The sequence below is a fragment of the Leptonychotes weddellii genome, chromosome 9 (assembly GCF_054177405.1).
Source record: "Leptonychotes weddellii isolate Sample4059 chromosome 9, ASM5417740v2, whole genome shotgun sequence".
Lineage (NCBI taxonomy): Eukaryota > Metazoa > Chordata > Mammalia > Carnivora > Phocidae > Leptonychotes > Leptonychotes weddellii.
The window spans coordinates 25,987,221-25,999,476 of record NC_138377.1 but is presented as its reverse complement, the minus strand read 5'-3'; the positions used below and the strand labels follow the sequence as shown (position 1 = coordinate 25,999,476).

At 48.7% G+C, this 12,256-nt stretch overlaps 1 protein-coding gene across 1 annotated transcript in view; it reads left to right on the top strand.

The window, feature by feature from the left end:
• RGS6 (regulator of G protein signaling 6) overlaps positions 1–12,256 on the top strand; it is a 491,338-nt gene that overhangs the window by 455,813 nt on the left and 23,269 nt on the right. The window contains exon 15 of the mRNA XM_081830314.1: positions 9,333–9,422. Coding sequence (XP_081686440.1) covers positions 9,333–9,422 — 90 coding nt within the window. The remainder of the gene's footprint in view (positions 1–9,332; positions 9,423–12,256) is intronic.

Here is a 12,256-nt window from a genome sequence, read left to right as displayed (position 1 = left end):
CTTCAAGAAACCCAGAAAAAGGTAGAAGATAGCAGGTTGGGAATGGTTAATCTTCCATTTCTTTGGGAGTGGAGGTCAGAGGGGCTCTGTCTTGGTGCGGTAGCATGACAAACCCCATCTGCAAATGCGTCCGAGTGGGGGTTGGATGTCACCCATCAGACTGAGGAGGAGTCAGCCAGCCCCATGATGCTCACACCTGGTCAGCACTGCTGCCTGCACCAGCTACACAGGTGTGATTCGGAAGCTTCCAGGTGAGGAAAAGAGCTTAAAATCCTTAGCAGCCCATGACTAGCCTAGACTTGCTCTCAGATCTCCTGACTTGTGGGCCAAGCGTCTGCTGCTCAGATCACACTGTCCCCAGATTGTTAGTTGTTGAGGGCTCGGTTGTCATGTTGAGAGCTGGGGAAACTCCTGTCTCTACAGAAGGGTCCAGCCGGGAAGCAGGCTCTGATACTGCTTCTGCCACCTGCTTTGTCTAGGATTGCACATTTAAGTCTTAAGCTTGCTTTCCTCATTTTGCCTATCTGCAAAGTGGGAATGAGGATACCCAAGCCCTTTGAAATCCTCCCCTATGGGATCAGGAGCTGTGAGTGGCTTCTTCAGCTGGTCCCAAGGGTTCTCAGAAGCCCCCGACAGGGGTCAGAATGCCATAGAGCTGTGAGTGTGTACTCTACTATTAGGGTCAGTAGCCAAAATGGGTCAGCCAGATTTATGGGTTCCTTTGAAATGGGGACTGGGGGTGGGGTGCCAGCTCTCTCCAAGGATTTTGTTTTTTATCTGACCACATGCATTGTTATAGCAAAGTTAATTGCCTGTGTTTGCTTCCTGTGGAAATATTTCACAAGACACCCCATCAGCATGGGCCCCGCATTTGCAACTTGTGTTTTACTGATCCATTTGGCTTTTTTGAAGATTTGGGCCAAGACCAAATCTTCCATAAAGGTCTGTGGGCTGTGACCATAGCCCTCAGCTGTTTGCTGTGTTGTTCCAATTTCACAGATTTAGCTTTGTAAGGGGAGAAAAAAAGAAAATGGGCCATGTTTGTTTGTTTGTTTTAAAGGACTCCGTTCTTCATGCTAGGGATTGAATTCTCTGTTCTCAACCATGGAGCATCAGAGGACCTGCATTGCCACTCACTTGCTATGTGGTCCCAGGCAAGAATCTTGACCTTTCATGCCTTAGATTTCTTATCTAGAAATTGGGGATGATGTCTTCTGTATAGCCCTCTAAGAATTTTTGAGAAACCAGATGAGCTAATGGCCCTGAAAAAAAGTAAAAAGTGCTACATATTTATGTGTGTGAATTCACAAAAATGAATGGCTTTAGTATTCCCAAGGTCTTCTAATTCCAAGCTAGACCAAATAAGAATTCTCCTAAGATGCCTGCTCATCTAAGGAGGTCTTAGGAGAAAAATGCAGAAAAAGAATGTAGGAGCCAAATGCTGGGGGCCTCACGCATCATCCTGAGGAATTCAAACTTTCTCACCCTGAAGATAGTAGGAAAGCGTGGAAGGCTTTGAGCTAAGAGAGGGTATCAGAGGGTGGTAGGCAGGGTGAGCTGGAGCAAGAGAGGTCTGAATCTTAGAGCATGTAATCTAAAGCTTTGCTGGTGGTTTTTGGAGGAGAGAATGAAACCACAGGAATTATTGAGAACCTAAGGCTTCCTCTTAGGGCGTTCACCTCTTCCCAGAGCCTCTGCAGGCTGCAGGAGGGAGATGGAAGTCAGCTGGCTGGCACAGTGGCTGCCTGGCTTCAATTTAAAAAGTCTTGGATGTTCCCAGGAATGTGTCACTGGGCCCGTTCAATCATTCATCTATCTCCCCATCCATTTCATGAACAGTCATTCTCCCATTCCATTTGGGAGACCTTGACCTGTGAGCTGTGAAGTTCTATAGTGAGGGAAATTGCAAAGGAAGTAGGAGGCCTGGATGACTCTTGGCCATCAGGCAGAGCTTGTCTAAGAGCACACCATTCTTTACAAACAAAACAAAACGGGCCTGAAAAAATACTTCATTGAGATTGGATTGGATTGGAAATCCATCCATCAAATGGACTGACAGTTGAAGTGGGCAGACCAACTCAGCCTTTGGCTCCATTTCCTGCAGGACCCTGTGTTGGCCTCCTAGCTGTCCAAGCCCCACTGCTTTCCTGCCCTGCAGGAGCTGCTGAAACGCTCCACTGAGGCCCCTCTGGGCCTTCCAGCACCTCAGGACTTCAAAGTTCTTTGATGAGAATTTGGTCCTCTTTACCTTTCGTAAGTCCCCACAACACTAAAGTAATGCTCTGCCCAAGCTCAAATTTTTAAAAAATTTCCTTGACAACTGAGTCCAGAATCCTAATACTCTCAGCTGCACCTGTCATTAGAAAAAAGAAGGACAATCTGTCCCTTGGCTTTCCACTTCAAAAAATCTTGCCAAACAACCTTGGGGAGCACATATAGTAGGTGATCAATAAATACTAGTTAAATTAAATTTCTACAACATGCCAATTCAGCAAAACTTGGAATACCCACTAAGAGTCAGGTGCTCTAGGCTCTGGGAATATACAGATACATGGGAGGGACCCTTCCTTTAAGTAGACCTCAATCTAAGTTCCTGAAACTCTATTCAGCCATCATCCATGCATGGCATGATCAAAGGGCAACCTCAAGACCAAGATGAGGATGGGTGATGAAAGAGATGAGAAATACACCAACATCTACACCTCCTTTAAACAGACAGGAAGCCTCTAGTCAAAAGTCTCTATTATTATCTCATCTAAGATGTTTAAAAGCAACTTGATTAAGGAATGCAAGATTTCTGACATGTGCTTTGTTTAAGAGGTAAAAGCTTTTATGTGGAGTACACATGTGTGTTTGTCCCAGATTACTCACAAGTAGAAGTCTTCACACCCTGCTGGAGGCTGGTGACCTTTGCTCTGGTGGTGGAGGTGGTGGTCTCTTGTGCCTGTATCACAAGACTGCACCAAGTTTCCTGACATTAATCGTCATTTGGAGGGCATTTCCTGGTAGATTTCCCATGCCAGACATAGTTTAGTAAAGAATGCCATTGCATCGCTTGCTCCAGGAGTTACTCACTTTATTCTGTGGGTGGTTTTATTTTAGGGAGATGAACAGTAGACGGAGGGTTGCATTCTCCAAAAGAACAGATCCGTTGTTTGTGATATGGTTCTGTTTATTACCACACAGACTAGTAGCTCCTAGAGAGAAGGCGCCAGAGAGCTAAATTCCAAAATTTCTTTGTTGATGCTTCGGAGCATAGCTTGCCTGCACCAAACCCCATGACCTTGAAGAGGAAAAGGAAAACACTAGTCTGAGTTAATGCCCATGGTATTTGGGTGGGCAAAAGGCAATACACAAAGCTGTCTTCACAGCTACCCTTATCTACAGAATAGGGATTGAACAGCGTCAAATGACTGCACCCTTTGGTCAGTTATATTGAACGTGTTGATACAGATGCTTCACAGGGTAAAGGCAAATGAGAAAGTGTTCTTACACTCTCTTATGATTTGAATGCTGCATTACATGGAAACAAGCGTCCCGTGTTCTGCTTAGCAGGACAAAGAAATCCAAACGGGGGCTTCTCATTTAATATCCACATGATCCTAGGTGGGTCATCCAAAGCTGCTCCATGAGGACAACAAGCTATCACCTTTCCTGCAAGTGGGTGTCCATACTGCAAGGCATGATTTCTGTTGCCTTGCCTACATCTATTCATCAGATACTGATTTAGGACTCACATCAAGTCCTTACCACTGTGCAGTCCCATCTTGTGTCCTCCTGCAGGATTCATGTTGAAACAAGTGCTAATTTCCCCTTGGCCTCAGCTAACCATGCCTAGGGTCTAAAGACCTCTGGTTTACAATATTCAAGACTCTTGAAAGGGATCTCCTGGGTGACTTGCTTTGATACAGACCTGCTGCTTATGGCTTCCCAACAGCCCAGTCAGCCCCCAGAGCTTTGCCAGGTCAGGACCTTCCTTCTGGTATGGAAGGCAAGTTGTACACAGTCTGTGAGGTAAGAAACCTGAGCCCGTTGCCCTGAGTGCCCGTTACCATCACTGATAGCAGAGGTAGTAAATGGTCTCTCAAAGGGCAGGTTATCTACTACCAGGATGATTCAGATCAGGACTCAAGAGGAGACCCCTAATGTTTCTGCCAACGACACAGTGAGGACCTCTTTTGTCCCAGTCATGCAACACTGACTCCCCTCAACACTCCAACTCAAAGACAATGAAAAGCAACACGTTGCCCAGGAAGAGTGTGAGTTTTGGAGTCACACAGGTCTGGGTTCAAATCCTAGCTCTGTACTTGGACCAGTCACTTAACTTTTTAGAGTTTCAGAATCCACATCTATAAAGTGGGGTTGTTTAAATCGAAGCACTGATTCAGAGCAAACAACAGCAACAAAAATAATGTTTTAGAGCAAACAACAGCAACTAAATAATGGCTCTGCTTCACCTTTCTTCCCACCCCAGGGAACCTGCAGTCTTTGGGCTCACGCCCATGTCATCCCTAGCAAGGACAGTCACAACATGAAGGCCAATTATTATTATTACTTTACATGTATAGAGTTTTTATGGTGCTTTCACTTCTATTTCCTCATTTAATTGTGTGATAGGCAGGGCCGGGTCCTGTACACCCCCAGGTCTACAGAAGTTGCTGATGGGAGTAAGCCCACCGCAAGGAGCCATGCAAAATTCATGAGTGGCTGGGACCTTTGGCTCCCAGACCAGTCTTGCTTCCACCTGTCTGCTCAGCAACATCCCATTCTACACCACAGCCTCATCTTCCTCCAAGGGATTGTGATGGACCCAGCAGTCCCCAAAGTCTGGATGTTGTTCCAGGAAGTCTGGGTGTGGAGGGAGAGATGAGGCCCATATCTCTGCAAAAAGAAAAATAGGACACTTAAAAATCACAAGAAGGGCTCTTGGCAGCTGTGCAATGCTCCAGTTGACAAGGTTTCCTATTCCAGGAGGATGTTCAAAAGCTGGGAAATGAGATTGTAGCAGTTTTAGGGACCCACAGCAAAGAGGAGGACATGAGGGTGCTCTTAAGTAAGTCAGCTGCTCCAGCATGTTTGGGGCCCAAGGCCCCAGGCATTTGTCTGATTACCTTCCCCAGTGCTTGTGAGGGTCACTGTGTTTTGCCTAAAAATAAAGGAGATTTCCAAATGAGGACTATCACAGCAAAACATCGATTTGAAGCAGGTGTGGTTTTGAGACAGCTTGCACTTCTTGTTCCTTCCAGCGTCCACATGTGTCTCTCACCCTCCTGGTTCCAGTTGTTGTTGCTTCCGCCTTAATATCCCAGGCAAGTGGAACTCCCCATCCCAACCCTGGGCCCAAAAAGGGAGATGCAGGTGGAATGTCTCATCAGGGCGACAACCCTGTGCTGTAACAGTCAGCCGCTAGAGGGACGTGATTCCCTCCCCACACTGAGAACTGTGGCTAAGATGTTCAGTAGGATTTAGGGCCCTAGAGCGTCAGTTGCTCAGCCTATGGAGAACCGTTCCCACCCTCCCATGTGTCAGGAAGGCATATGTGGACCCTGCTAGTTCTGCTTGTTCATAGTTAACTCAGCTATCTCTTTTTGAGGGGGAGAAGGAATAAGGAGGAGGGAGGGAGGAAAAGAATGAAAAAAGAGGGAAGGGAAAAAAGGAGAGAAAAAGGAGAAAGAGGAAGGGAAGGAGCGAAGGATGGGAAGAGAAGATAAGACAAGAAAAGGCAAAGAAGAAAAGAGAAGACGAAACTTCTTTTTCTCTAGCCCCCTGAGGAATTCTGTCAGTGAGGGCTTCCTGGTTTTGCCAGTGGCTCTGTGCAGATTCTGGATATACATTTCCCTTAAGACTGGTTGTCTTCAGAGTAGGCGAAACAAACCAGAACCTCCCATAAATCAGTAGAGGTCACTGCCAAGAGCTTTGTACACTTGCTATCCCTGGCAGTGATAAACTCATTGCATTTGGGAACTGGCCAAAGACCCTGAGTCCCATCTTAATTCTCATTCCCAGAAAAACCTCAGCGCTCCGTTCACCCACCCCCTGTTTACTGTCTTTGTGCTTCTTAGACAAAGCTGGCAAGGAGGAAGGAACAGAGTTCCGTAACTGGGTCTTTCAAAGGCCCCATTTCTTGTCTTGGGAGAGCAGAGGAGGGTAAGGGAGAGTCATGGATCTCTAGACTGTGGGAAAGGGAGGCCCAGGGGGGCGGGGAGACATACCCTACTCTGGCAGAGTGGGTCATCCCATATACACCCATTCCCAGCACCCTGTGTTCACACTTTGTCTTTGGAGCCCTTAGCTCAAATACACGCCCAGGTCTACAAAAGTTGCTGATGGGAGTAAGCCCACTGCAAGGAGCCATGCAAAATTCACAAGTGGCTGGGACCTGAGACTGCTTTGGGAGTTGTAGTCTATCATTTTGTGCATCCATCTTGCCTCGTAGCATCTAAGCTTTATGACAGCAGGGACTTAGTCTGTCTTGTTCAGGCTGTCACCTCAATGCCTGACAGAGTGTTCGTACCTAGTAGATGCTCATTAAATATTTGCTGACTTTGTGACTAAATGTTTAGACATGTGCTTTATCCTGCTCTTTTTTAATTGACAAGTTCTTTCTTTTAATGGACCAGGCTTTTCCATCCCACAGTGAGGCTGGAGGAATTAGCTAGATCAGGGGTGAAATTTGTTGCCACGGCCAGAAGTGCTGGATGAGGAGAGATCTCCTTACTTCTCTTGAGGCAGTAGGGGGGTATTTTGTGAGATAGACCAGGATCTAGATTCATCTGAGAAGCCAGGATAAGAAGCAGGGACCTGTTACCTTGGAGAGGGGTTTGGAGAGGGTCCAGGCATGAGTGATAGGTCTCTCCCGATGACTCAGGAGCCACCTGCCTCTGTCAGCCAGACACAAGCAATGCCTGAGACAAGAAGAAAGAGACAGTGAGTCATTAATATTTGTACCTATGATTTAAATGGTAGAACAATTGAAAGAGCCCACACATGAAAACAAAGACCAATGCAGCGCCTCAGCCTAAGCTCTGAGGCCATTAGAGATGACCCAAGATGCTCCCATGTGGGATTCCTTCAAGCTGAGTGCCAGCCCCACTCCCCTTCCACGCAGAGGGCAGGAACTGACGTGAGCAGAAAGCACAAGTATGGTGCCTGCAAACTCGCCGGATGTTACTCACACAAGCACGTCAGTGAACCTGGAAACAGTGTCACTAACATTGAACCCTGTGCTGGACGCTGTACCCATATAAGAGATAAAGACATATTGTTTCTACCCTCAAGGAACTTACACTAAAGTGGGCTGGATTTTTGTCTGAAAATTGCAGGAAAACACTAGGTGAAGCATGTTCTCACTAAGTTTATGAAATGCACCACGTCTGGATTATCAAAGTCGGTTCAGATCCAAGCCACTGTTGAATTTTGCTTGACTCCTTGCAGTGGGCCATCCCGTTAGCCAGCTTACACCCTGCTTTTGTAAATATGGGGGCATCACAGGAAGAATCACGCTGGTGCCCAAGCTGAAGATGAGTTGGAGAAGGATCCACACGTGGCCAAGGACTTGCTTGCTTTCTGCTCTCACTTTCTTTTGAGGTGGGAAGGGAGAGGCTCCCAGCAAGCCCTCGCCATTGTCCTGGGTTCCTCTGGGTTGCAACAGCAGCCTGGCCAGGCATCTATAAAATGTGCCCCCTTGCTGAGGGGAGGCTGCCCTTCCTCCATCCTCCCCTGAGAGGCAGGTACCCAAGGAAGAGGTCCTTAATGACCAGTCTCACCTCTCAACTGAGCACTCTCTCCTCACTGACCAGCTCTTCATTCCCCCAAGCCCCGAGGCCCTTGTCCAGCTTCATGGGATGAACAATGCTTATGTATAAGAGAAGATGCTTCCTCTACCAGGCCAGCCTCTGCCAGCAATCCCATCCTCCCTAGTGAAAGCCCACCATTCCTCTTAACAGGTCCTCCCTTGGGACAGCCAGGCTCTTCTGGACCACTGAGCCACATTTATCCCATCATAACTGATAAATAATGTTTTTCCCATCAACAAATGCCCTTTTTTAAGGCACCAGGCTTACCCTGACCCTGGTGAGGACAGATCTGTGAGGGAGGGCCCACAGACTATAGGAATTAGCTGGAAGTCCAGGGCGAAATTCATCACCAAGGCCAGAATGCAAATGCCTCTAGAAGCCCGGGCGAAGAAGAGAGGGCAGCACACCATAGCATCTGCCCCTCCTGGATGTAAGCCTTAGGCCAGGCGTATTTGCTCACATGCCCTGTAAATGGTTGCCAAGGGCACACTCCCAGGATAGGAGGGTGGCCCTAACATGCACAACTGACCTAATTGCACCTTGGCCTATGGAGTTCTTTTTTTTTTTTTTTTAAAGATTTTATTTATTTATTTGACAGAGAAAGACACAGCGAGAGAGGGAACACAAACGGGGAGTGGGAGAGGGAGAAGCAGACCCCCCGCCGAGCAGGGAGCCCGATGCGGGACTCGATCCCAGGACTCCAGGATCATGACCTGAGCCAAAGGCAGTCGCTTAACCAACTGAGCCACCCAGGCGCCCCGGAGTTCTTTTTTTTTTTTTTTAATTAAGCTTTTTAATTCACATGCAGCTGTAAGACATACAGAAATGTGCCAGGTACCCAGTTTCCCATAATGGTAACATCTGCAGAACCATAGTATGATATCACAACCCTGATGTTGACATTGCTACAACCACCAAGTGTATCAGATTTCCCAGTTTTACTTGTACTCTTGCGTGTGTATGTGTGTGTGTGTTTAGTTCTGTACAGCACCATCACCCCAAGCATCCTTCATATTGTCTTTGATAACCACACCCTTCCTTACCCCCTCCCATCCTTAGCCCCTGGCAACCACTCATCTGTTGTCTAGTTCTATACTTTGTCATTTTAAGAATGTTATACCAGTGGAATCATCCAGTATGTAACCTTCTGGGGATTGGCTCTTTCACTCATCATAATTCCCTCGAGATCCATCCAAGTGGTTGGGTGTACCAGTACTTTGTTCCTTCTCACTGCTGTGCCTGTGGTTTTAATCATTAAACAATATTGCATCTCAACATGGCGCCAAGGCCCAATTACAAAGCCTTTGGGACATGATCCTCGAGGAGATCTTATTCTAAGGGAGAAAATATATTTTGTTTGGTGTTTCTGGGTGGGAAAAGAAAACAAAGCAAACATATCACAAGTGTTTCTAGATCCATGCAAGCGTACCCCAGTTTGTCTCTTTCCTAAAACAGTGGCCAGTTGGGTTGTGACTCCCCGTCCTTAGCAGTGGCTGACCGTTCTCTCTTGTGTCTTCCCGCCTCCGTCCTTCCCAGGAACACATCTACAAGTTGATGAAGAGTGACAGCTATGCCCGCTTCCTCCGGTCAAACGCTTACCAGGACCTGCTGCTGGCCAAGAAGAAGGTAGATCTTTGGGAAGGGCAGGCCTGCCTTTCTTAGCACTGTTGACCCTTACCTGCTGCTTGCTGCTGGTGTCAGATGACAGTATCATCCCTTGGGTTTTATTTATTTTCACTTTTCTTCTTTCCCTTCTCTATCTGCTCCCCGTCCAAGGGAAGACACACAAATAGAATCGTCACCATCCCAGCGCACCCCCAAGGTCCAGGGTGTGGCATCCTGTCTCCAAGTCCCCATTACCTTGGCCTGCGCGTTCGGCCCACAGCAGGGGGTGTGACCAAATACTAAGGCCACAGTGGCTCAGCACAAGCGTTCAGGACTGGCGGTGACGCCCATGAATCCCTTAGAAAACCAGAAAGAGCCCCTCACTGCAAAGTCCGGCCCCCTTCACCACAGACTTTAGATAAAGTTTCACCAGCTCAGTGATGAGGATGAGGCAAGGATCAGGGCAACCCCCTCACTGGGTAGAAAACCTTACAGGTTTCAAGCCCTCCCCCCAATCCCCAGTCTAGCCCCGGAAGTCACTGGTGGAATCGTCCCCTCCCTGATGCCCCACGGTGTTTGCCTTGTCTTTCAACCATGAAATAACTGCACTCTAGCTTCGTATGCCTCCTCCCCTCAGAGTCAAGCCTTGATTCCCTGCAGCCCTTGGTGTCTGGATTGGGGGCCCCCAGGGACCCTCAGCATGTAGGTGATGAGGGGCAGCTAAAGCAGGAAGAACTCAGCTGGATTTCTGGGAGGAGGGAAGGAAGAGCCGGGAGGGGCCTGGGGTCTGGGAAAGGGGAGGCAGGAGAGATGGTCCGGGATTCCTGTATGCCTGCAAACCTTCTGTGCTCTGCAGCTTGGCTCCAAGGCCCCCATGTGGTTAAGTGTGGCTCCCCTTGCACCCAAATCCACAACGTCTATGCCACGCCGCTTAGGACTATGGGCATCACCTCGCCCCCCCTCACAGCCTGCGGAGCCCAGTCCCGAAGCTTGCGGTTGTCCATCCACACGCCCTCTGTCAGCTGCCTCTCCCTGCCACGCAGCCCTCCTCTTTGTGTACTGTCTGTCTGTCTCCCTCGTGTGCCAGGACCCTGTCTGAGCATCTGGTTGGTACCCTCTAACTCCAGAGTCTAGAAAAGCATTTGTATCCCGTTCTCCTGCCCTTAGGTAGCCCTGAGAATATCCCCGAGAGTCTGAGGAAGGAAAAGGGACTTCTGGAACACCCAGACTGTCAGAAACCCAGCTTTATTGGTTGCCTACACTCCTTCCAACAAGTGTCACTACTTGATGGAAAATGTGAAGCCTGGCCTCTTGCCAGCTCCCTTGCAGGAGGGTGTAGGTATTGGGGCTCTGATGGAGGGGAACATCAGATGCCCATTTTTTTCAAGAAAAGCTGTGGACACTTCTGGTATCTCCAGCCCAGATCTCATGGGAGAAGGTCAAAATGAATGTTCCTATTTCTCGTGGCTCAAGACCCTGAACTGATCCCAGTTTGGAAAAATTCTAAGGTTCTAGCAGTCTGGCTCATCTGGGGCCATCTACATGCCCAGGAGAGTCCAGAAGCCATTCCGTCCTCTTATGGGTCTCAACACAAAGGGGAAACACACTCCGGCTCGGGGAGTGGAGCTGATACACCTGTGCCCACAGGTCCTCCCATAAGGGGAGAACTTCTCAAAGGAGATCCCTCATGTGAGGAAGGGACCCACGGCTTGCCTGTGAAATGTTACATGTGAAACTGATTAGAACGAGCCTCCCAGCCCCCAAATGAAGGGATGTTCTTTGGCAGAAAAGCTCTTGCAGATGCCAACACCCTTGCAATATCCAGGGGTTAATTGTTTCCAAAAAACAGTGACAAAACCTACTTTTTCTTCCATTTCTCCCTGAGAGTCTCCAGGTGCGGATTGGAGTTGTAACTCGGTATTTTTCAGGTAGGCCTTCCCTGATGTCAGAGATGGGCTTGCTGTGTGATATCAATGTCCAGGTCATAAAGGTATGTGAGGGTCCCACGCTCCAGCTACAAGAGGGGACCTGGATCTCACCTCACTTTTCTGCTTTTCCATCTCATGATGGAGTCTGGAACCACAGCTTCCTGAACCTTCATCCCTAGTTCATCCTCTGTCCTAATATTGTCAAAGATAAGGTTAGCTGCTCTGGCAAACCAGGTTCTCAAGGGGCCGGTGAGCTGGGTTTCGAGTGCTCCTCCAGGACATGCAAGGCAGGAACCCGAATGAGTCAGGCTGATGGCAACCCTCTGTGAGCAGCAACCCAGTAGCCAGAGGACAAGAATGACAAGCACACCGTGCTAGCTGCAGGGCCCAGGACCAGCCTGACCCCAGCCGAGTGTGTGCCGCTTGGGCCGCGAACAGGATTGAAGCTGAGTCCCGCCGTCCCCAGAGCCGAGACTTGGTACGGTAACCTTCAGCTCCTTGTGTGAGGAGAAAGTCCAGCCTGGCTCTGCCGTGGTGTGTCGTGTGTGTGTGTGTTGTGTTTTCCTTCTGCGACGTCCTGTCTCCCTGCAGCCAGGGGAAGGGGTAGGGGCATGACCACCACCAAAGAAGCCCTCTGACCTTGACCGCACAGACAGATGGCTGCCCTTTGCCCACCCCTCTGCTTTCGGCACCCTGCAGACCCACAGGCACCTGGCTGCTTCTTCAGCTCTCCGGTTTCCATTTTTGCTGGGTGTGTGTGTGTGTGTGTGTGTGTGTGTGTGTCCATGTGAGTGACTCTACTCTCCAAATTTCCCAGTCTCAGACTCAGGACCCTGGAACAGGGCTCTAGGATCAACTAGCCAGTATTTGGGATGTAATTCTCTCCCAAACCTCTTCTCAAAGCAGGAAACTTAGGGAGAGGGTCAG